At 45.9% G+C, this 8,777-nt stretch overlaps 1 protein-coding gene across 2 annotated transcripts; it reads right to left on the bottom strand.

Moving 5' to 3' along the window:
- Positions 1-353: 353 nt before the first annotated feature.
- On the bottom strand, positions 354-8,517 carry Rab29 (RAB29, member RAS oncogene family). Of its 2 annotated transcripts, XM_090341329.1 has the most exons (5): positions 7,928-8,517; positions 5,736-5,807; positions 4,396-4,577; positions 3,203-3,324; positions 354-2,956 (listed from the first exon to the last, which is right to left on the bottom strand). In XM_090341329.1, exons 1-5 carry the CDS (start codon positions 8,049-8,051, stop codon positions 2,842-2,844), a joined length of 615 nt encoding a protein of 204 aa, XP_090197455.1. In that variant the 5' UTR covers positions 8,052-8,517; the 3' UTR covers positions 354-2,841. The 2 variants fall into 2 exon arrangements, with proteins under 2 accessions (XP_090197455.1, XP_090197456.1); XM_090341330.1 differs by lacking the exon at positions 7,928-8,517 and having other exon boundaries at positions 4,396-4,572; positions 5,736-5,758.
- Between the last annotated feature and the right edge of the window lie 260 nt (positions 8,518-8,777).

Raw genomic sequence — 8,777 nt, 5'->3', positions numbered from 1 at the left:
CTCCCAAGTATTAGGATTACAGGTGTGTATATCCTATCAGTTTCTGGACATTTACTTTGGAGAGTGGTTTTCAAAGTTCATTATGGGCTGGGAATGTGGCCTAGTGGTAGAGTGCTTTCCTAGGATGCACCAAACCCTGGGTTTAATTCCTTGGTACCACATACACAGGAAAAGCTGGAAGTGGTGCTATGGCTCAAGAGGCAGAGCACTAACCTTGAGCAAAAAGAAGCACAGGGGCAATGCTCAGGCCATGAGACTTATCTCCAATTAACCATCAGCAAACCAGAAATTGAGCTAGGGCTCAAAGTGAGAGTACTAGCCTTGAACAAAAGAGCTCAGGGACAATGCCAGGCCCAGTTTATCCAGTTTAAACCCCACAACTGACAAGGAAAAAAAAAAGATGAGAAAAATGTTAACAAACTGAGTGGTTCTGACAAGCCAGTTTGGGAACCACTTATTTAAGATACTTATGTAAGGTCTATCCAAGAACTTCAGGCCTCTGGGTTTAGTATTAGTGCTGATAACTTTAGGTAGGTTGTAAATTACCATGAGAGAGAAAATTTAACAAATTGAACTGTCTAGAAATGATGTCATATTTAGATCCCTTCCCAAGTTAGCACTTAAATTGGCTAATGATTTTCTGTCTATCCATTCTCCATCCCCAGGCCAAGGCTCACATATCTCTGCTCCTGTAGCTGTTAAGTGTTAGCCACCCATAGTGTTCATAATTGCTTAGCTGCATTAAGCTCTATTAACTTCTTTCTTCTCTTCTTTCCAAAGACTTATTTCAGGGCACCAAGCCAATTGCTATTATTTGCAGCCATATGCATCAAGACATCAATCCAAACTGGGTCTGGTGATACACGTCTATAATATTTTCTTCTTTTTTTTTTTAACAATTTTTATTGTTACAATTAAGGGTTACAGTACATATTTTACAGTACTACAACACAATCACTTTTTTACTTTTATAATACTAAGCATCATAACTCTAGTCTACAAAATTTATAAATGTTAGAATATACAAAAACCTCTAGACTTACATAGAATGAAAGGTTTAACTCTTTGAATATTCATGCCTGTCATCTTAGTACCCAGATGGCCAAATCAAGAAAATCATGAGGTACATGCCAGTCTGAGCTATGTTGGTGAGACCTATGTGAAAAAAAATAATAATTCTCTTGTTCTTTCAGTGTACTTTTCCATTTGATATATAACATCGCAATTTCAGAGTGAGAGGTATATGAAATCAGATGTATTTCCTCAAATTCCTCATAGAACATTGTTTTCAGATTCTTTGTGGTTGGACTTGATATTTATTTTTTGCTTATTTTTTGTGTTGGTCCTGGGGCTTGAACTCAGGGACTGAATGCTGTCCCTAATCTTTCTTTTTTTTTTTTTTTGGCCAGTCCTGGGCTTGAGTTCAGGGCCTGAGCACTGTTCTTGGATTTTTCTCAAGACCAGAACTCTACCACTTGAGCCTAAGCACCACTTCTGGCTTTTTTTCTACGTATGTGGTACCAAGGAATCGAACCCGGGTCTTCATGCATGCTAGGCAAGCATTCTACCACTAGGCCAAACTCCTGGCCCCTAATCTTTCTTACTCAAGCAAGTGCTCTACCACTTTGAGACACGGCTCTATTTCTGGCTTTTTGGATATAATAATTCCACAGATTTTTCTTGCCTGGGCTGGCTTGGAACTGTGATCCTCAGATCTCAGCTAGGACAAATACAAGCCCTGGCAACAGCTTAGATTTGGAATGTAAATATTTTATTATGGAATACAGATAGAGAAGATTTAAGGTTTATAGAGTTGGGCTTTTAATGGTAAACTAGAAGTCATTGTTGGTGTTTTTGAAATTTGTAGTCATAATTAATTTTCTTTTATCTTGGCTTTAAGACAAAGGCAAGCTTTGAGCTGGGAATGTAGCTTAGTCTTAGAGTGCTTGCTTAGCATGGATTCAATTCCTTGGTACCACATACACAGAAAAGGCCAAAGTGGTGCTGTAGCTCAAGTGGACAAGTGCTACCCTTGAGCACAAAGAAGCTTGGGGACAGTGTCCAGGCCTTGAGTTCAAGCCCCAGGACTGGCAAAACAACAGCAACAACAACAACAAAAACAATCCAGGCCTGTAATCGTAGCTACCCAGGAGGATAAGATCTAAAGATTGCAATTCCAAGCCAGTCTAGCTCTCAATGCTTCTTCTTCAGCTTCCTGAGTGCTGGGATTAAAGGTGCATGCCACCACACATGGCTTTGATATTTAGAATGGTAAAATACAGATTTTTCCTTTCACAAAATTTCAGATCACAGATTGAGGGATGAGATGATTGATCTTAATTAGAAGGGGCTAAGTAGGCTACACAGGCCAAATGCAACTCAAAGCCAACATCCAGCAGAGGCAGAAAACCAGAGGTCTTTTCCAAAGTCACAACAAACGTCCTTTTTGGCCATTTGGCAAGAGACAGTTTAAACGTTCTCAATAAAAATTTTATGCAGCTGGGTGCTAATGGCTCCTGCCTGTAATCCTAGCTACCAAGGAAGCTACGATGTGAGCATTGAGGCTCAAAGTCATCCCGGGTAGAAAAGTCCATGAGACTCTAATCTCAGTAAAACAGTCAGAAAAAGCAATAAGTGGTGCTGTGGCTCAAGTGTTGGAGCACTAGTCTTGAGCACAAAGAAGGTCAGAGACAGCATCCAGGCCGCTTCACACCCCATGAACAGTGCACAAGCGCACATACACACATACACTCACACACACACAATTATGCTGGGTAGGCGACCAACAGGAATGATGAAAAGACCCTCCTACACTTGGGATGGGAAATGAGTCAAACTCTACTAGCAGCAGGTCCAATTGGAGGAGGATTTGGTTTTTAGATTGATGTAGCTCCCTTGGGTGGACAAAGACATAGTATCTTCTCTGGAATTGTTCATCATCTTTTCAATGAGAACTCTAAAAAGAAAATGAAAAAGAAATATGAGAAGCTGGATGGAAGAGGAGAAATGGCAGACATTGCCTTATTGCCAGGCAGCATTTGGTAAAGCCGCAAGGTTGTCTGACGGTTATGGTGGGAGAAAGACACCTGACCTTTTGGTGCTGGCATTCAAGAGGCTGGGAAAAGACAAGAGGGTGCGTGGGGCCGCAGTGGGAGATGGGTAAAGCTGTGTGCCTGTTTCAAAGGCATCATGAGCTCCTCACCTCATGGCTTCATTAATATTTTTGTTCTCCTTCACTGATGTTTCTGTCCAACCTGTGAAACCATTCTCTTTACTGAACCGGTCAATCTGGTCTCTGCTCACTGCCCAAGGGTACAGATCACACTAACCAGGAAAAAAACATAAAAGGCAACACGATCAACTCTCTAGGAAAAGGGACATAGATTAGATACCCATGGGGGAAACCTGCTTCTCTATCCACAGCTAAAACTACCAGCATCTACAATCTACAGTCAACATTCTTTTCAAAGAAAGTCATGGGCTGGGAATGTGGTTTAGTGGTAAGAGTGTTGCCTAGCATGCATGAAGACCTGGGTTCAATTCCTCAGTACCACATAAACAGAAAAAGTTGAAAGTAGTACTGTGGCTCAAATGGTAGAGTGCTAGCTGTGAGCAGAAGAAACTCAGGGACAGTGCCCAGGCCCTGAATTCAAGCCCTGGGACTAGCAAAAAAAAAAAAAAAAAAAAAAAAAGGCATGATCTCAACAGCTTTTAAAAGGAGTTAAGGGGCTGGGAGTTTGGCCTAGTGGTTAGAGTGCTTGCCTAGCATGCATGAAGACCCGGGTTCGATTCCTCGGTACCACATACATAGAAAAAAGCCGGAAGTGGTGCTGAGGCTCAAGTGGTAGAGCTCTAGCCTTGAGAAAGTCCAAGGACAGTGCTCAGGCCCTGAGCCCATGACCAGGACTGGCAAAAAAAATAAAATAAAATAAAAGGAGTTAAAAACTAAGCACTAGTGGTTCAGGCCTGTAATCCTAGCTACTCAGGAGACTGAGGATCACGGTTCAAAACAAGCCCAGGCAGAAAAGTCCCTGCGAGACTCTTATCTTCAATTAACTACCAGAATGCAGGGAGTGGCATGATGGCTCAAAGTGGTAGAGTGCTACCCTTGAACAAAAGAGGTCAGGGACAATATCCAGGCTCTGAGTTCAAGCCCTACAACCAAACAAAAACAAACCCAGTTAGACTGGGGTTAGGAATTTAGCTCAGTGGAAGAGTGTTTGCCTAGCCAGTATAAGACTCTGAATTCAGTCCCTGGTACTGAATGGAGTTAGAATAGGTTCTACCAACTTGAAAAAGGGGAAACAGAGGCCCAGAATCAGATAGCATACTAGATTTCCTTATTCTGGCCATTAGATAGAGGGCAGGTATCATTTTCCTAGATTGGCCACATACCTTATTGGCCAAGAGCAGGCAGGGTACTGGCTCTCCATTGGGCAGTGTAAGCTTGCTGTCCAGATCCTGTTTCCACCTCTGACTGTTACTGAAGGTAGTGGCATTGGTGACATCAAACATAATCACACAGGCAGAGGCATCTCGATAGTAGAGTCGTGTCATGGAAGTGAAGCGCTCCTGTCCTGGGGAGGAGAGTTCTTGAGATAATCCTGAAAACCACTCTTAGCACCTCTTTCCCTCTTTGTCTGCTGTCACTGCTGTAGGAGTATGTAGATGTAATAGAAAGAACCACTCATCCTTCCCTCTGCCTCTTGGTTTTCTATGTGTCCCATAAAGGATTATTAAACAATTATCTCCAAGGCAGATCCTGTGATGGCTTAAGTCCAAGTCTCTGCTCTATCATTTATTATCCATGTGACTTTAACAAGTCAGGCTATTAACACTTCAGATTTCTCATCTGTAAAGTAGGATAAAAGCTTTCATGATAGATGTGTGTGTGTGTGTGTGAAATACTGGGAAGAATAGATAGCACACAATAAAGATTCACTGTTATTATTGTCTGTGTTTTCCAAGAATCTTGTTTCTCACCAAAGTGAGCTGAGAATCTTGAAAAAGCACCTGCCACTGCTGTGGGAGCATCCATCTATGGTCTGAACAATCTCCTTCCTTACAAACCTTTCCAACCCCAGAGAAACTACTCCAGACCATTCAGGGAAAAACAGTTATGAAAAAAGATCACCTCAAAACTCTTATCCAGGCTGGGAGTTTGGACTAATGGTAGAGTGCTTGTCTCATGCACAAAGACCCAGGTTGTATTCCTCGGTACCACATACATAGAAAAAAAAAAAAAAAGCTGGAGGTGGTGCTGTGGCTCAAACGGTAGAGCTTCAGCCTTGAGAAAGCCCAAGGACAGTGCTCAGGCTCTAAATTCAAGCCCTGGGACTAGGGAAAAACAAAAAGACAAAACTCTTATGCACTGAGCAACTCAATCATTTTAGCTTCAAGGGAGGGGGGGTGTGGGGAGAACAGTCTGACTTTGTTGCACAAATTTCCCTTCCCCCCATCCCTCCCCTCTCTTTGCCAATCCTGGGACTTGAACTCAGGACCTGTGCACTATCCTTGGACACTTTCTGCTCAAGGCTAGCATTCTGCCACTTGAGCCACGGTACTACTTCTGGCTTTTTCTGTGTATGTGGTACTGAGGAATTAAACCTAGGAGTTCATGCATGCTAGGTGAGCACTCTATCACTAAGCTATGCTCCCAGCCCCTGCACAAATTTATTTGAGAACTTGCTAGTTAAATCAATATTTCTTGTTTCTATCTGGTCTTCCCACTTTACCTGCAATATCCCATAGCTGGAGCCGCACCATCTCTGAGTCAGACCACTGGATAACCTTCAGAGCAAAATCCACTGGAAAAAAATACATATATTACACTTTAATGAAATTTACTTGTTAAAAAATACAGGGAGGGGTCCAGGAGTTTGGCTTAGTGGTAGAGTGCTTGCCTAGCATGCACGAAGACCTGGGTTTGATTCCTTGGTACCACATACATAGCAAAAAGCTGGAAGAGGTGCTGAGGCTCAAGTGGTAGAGTTCTAGCCTTGAGAAAGTACAAGGACAGTGCTCAGGCCCTGAGCCCAAGCCCAGGACTGGCAAAAAAAAAAAAAAATACAGGGAGGCCAGGAGTTTGGCCTAGTGGTAGAGTGCTTGCCTAGCATGAACAAAGACCCTTGGTTCAATTCCTCAGTACCACATACACAGAAAAAAGCTGGAAGTGGTGCTGTGGCTCCAGTGGTAGAGCTCTAGCCTTGAGATAGATGGATGTATTCAGATCACAACCCTGAAGACATGTAACTTCAATTCCATTTATTTATTTGTTTATTTTCTTGCCAGTCCTGGGGCTTGAACTCAAGGCCTGGGCACTGAATCTTTTACTTAAGGTTAGCACTCTACATTTGAGCCACAGAGCCACTTCTGGCTTTTTCTATGTATGTGGTGCCGAGAAATCAAGCCCAGGGCTTCATGCATGCTAAGCAAATACTCTACTACTAAGCCACAATTCCCAGCCCAAATTCCATTTCTTTATTTGTTTTTATTTATTTACTTACTTGGTCCTGGGGCTTGAACTAAGGTCAGGGCCTGGGCACTATTTTGAGCTTTTTCTGCTTTAGCAGGAACTCTACTACTTGAGTCACAGCTCTACTTCTAGCCTTTTCATGGTCAATTGGAGATTAAGAGTCTTATGGACGTTCCTGTTCCAGCTTGGTTTTGATCCTTGATCGTCGATTTCAGCCTCCTGAGTATCTAGGATTGTAAGTATGAGCCACTGACTTATTTACTTTGCCAGTCCTGGGGCTTGAACTCAGGGTCTGGGCACTGTCTCTTTTGCTTAAGGTTAACATTCTACCACTTGAGCCACAGCTCCACTTCTGGCTGTTTTGGTAGCTTATTGGAGATAAAGGTCTCCATCTCTGGGCTGGCTTGGAACCTCAATCCTCAGATCTCAGCCTCCTGATAAGCTAGGATTACAGGTGTGAGCCACTGGTGCCTGGGCTAAATTATTTATTTTTAAACCCTCAGTAAGCTGAGATGAGACCATACTTGTGAATTAAGTATAGGACAGATAATTCATATTACTCTAAAGACTTCCGAGCTTTTCCACTTCTCTCAAATGAATTGATTTGTATCCATGGCTGGGGCCAGGGGGGTGGCAATAATTGTGTACACAACTAATGTTCTCAGATTAAACAGTTTCTGGAAATGTTTAGAGGTTTTACAAAGGGAAGGAATGATGAGGGAGATGGGGGATACGGGGTAAGCATGGTGGGTTTTGTATCTTCCACATTCAATCTCCCTGTTAGTTTCTAAGCAAATTGGAGTACTCTAGGGAATTCTCTCTCCTCCATAAAGCTGTTGGACTTTTCTCAGGCAGCAGTGGGATAAATGAAAGGTATCTCAGAGGATTCCTAGGAAGAGGCTATTACATGGATGATTCGTAAGAGCGGCAAGTTCCCACCAAGTAGACAAAACAAAAAAACAAGTAGTCAAAACCAAAAAAAATCAGTTCAGCTGGGTCCAAAGATCAGACAGGGAAAGAAACGGATTAACTCTTGGTTGAGGAGGAAGGGTGGGAGGATTCCTCAGATGACAACACTCACGCAGCTACTGAGCTCCAAAGGCCTCCGGGGGCTGTGTCCCCCCCAGGCCTCCCACAGCCTAGGGTCCCTCGGCGCTGCAGTCAGCCGCCAGGGTTCTTAGACCTCCCGATCCTGCCCGGGGCGCAGGGCCGGGGGTCCCCGCGGGCTCCCAGCCCCGCCCTACGCGGGGTCGGGGCTGAGTGGAGAGGCCGGAGCCCGACCCCGCAGCTCGCCTCCGCCGCGCCCCGGGCGCGCTCTCCCTCCCGCCTCGCGTCTCCCGTCTCCTCTCCACGTCTCCGCCGATCTCTTCCCGGAGAGTCTTCCCAGGGAGCCCCCGGGCAGGCTTCCCGACCCCGGGACCCGCTCCCCACCCGCCCTCCCGGGCGCCTCACCTCCCACGGTGGACTTGTAGTGTTTGCTGAAGCTGTCCTGGGAGTACCGCCGGACCAGCGACGTCTTGCCCACCGCCGCGTCCCCCACCACCAGCACTTTGAACAGGTGGTCGCGGCTGCCCATGGCCGGGCCGGCGAGGACCGCGTCCTCGGGAAGCGGGAGGTCGCTTCTGTTAACCCTGCTGGCTCCGGGGCCTCCTGAAACCGAAGCTAGGCATGCCCGCCCCAGTGGCCCCCCGCCCCGCTCACAGCTCCGACCAGAAAGTAGAAAAGGAAACTTGGCGCTGCCTCGACGCGCGCTTCCTCCCCGCGCGGCCGCAGCCTGGGTGGGGCGCAGAGCTCGAGCCCCGACGATGCACCTTCGCCTCCCCAGCCCGCTGCCGGGAACCGGGACCCGGCGTCCGATCTTCCACCGCCGGGACTTTCCTCCACGCCCAGCGGCTCCGGTCAGCCCCGGAATCCAGGCAAGCTCATTAAAAGGCTGGCGAGAGAGGACGGGGCCTGTCCCCACAAGGAAGGGCTGCACGGGTTCCGTCTCCGGCCCTGTGCGGTCCCCGGGAGCCTCCGACCCTCCTCGCCTTTTTCCTTCCAAAGCGTCACAGTCGGGCAGCTCGAAGAACTACATTTCCCAGCGTGTACAGCGGTAAAGAGACATAGCAATAGCGGAGATCCGCAACCAAGGCTTTCTGGGAAATATAGTGTTCTTCTTTTTCACTAGTGGGCGAAAAACTTGCAGAGTTTGAATGTTTTCAAACTCCTTTCAGCTGGTTCACACTCTTACGTTGAAACAAATCAGAGGTGTATTCGATGTTATCTCACCTGCCTGAATTTGTCCTCAGATAGTTTTCTA

The sequence above is a fragment of the Megascapheus bottae genome, chromosome 10 (assembly GCF_031878675.1).
Source record: "Megascapheus bottae isolate mThoBot1 chromosome 10, mThoBot2.hap1, whole genome shotgun sequence".
Classification (NCBI taxonomy): domain Eukaryota; kingdom Metazoa; phylum Chordata; class Mammalia; order Rodentia; family Geomyidae; genus Megascapheus; species Megascapheus bottae.
Note: the sequence above shows the minus strand (reverse complement) of the source record. Positions and strands in the feature narration are given on the sequence as shown.

Coding starts and splice junctions, on each gene's coding strand:
- Rab29 (XM_090341329.1), bottom strand. CDS start 8,051: ATGGGCAGCCGCGACCACCTGTTCAAAGTGCTGGTGGTGGGGGACGCG. Junction 5,808..7,927: donor CTACAAGTCCACCGTGGGAG/GTGAGGCGCCCG, acceptor ATTTTTTTCCAG/TGGATTTTGCTCTGAAGGTT. Junction 3,325..4,395: donor GCCTGCTCTTGGCCAATAAG/GTATGTGGCCAA, acceptor TTTCCTGGTTAG/TGTGATCTGTACCCTTGGGC.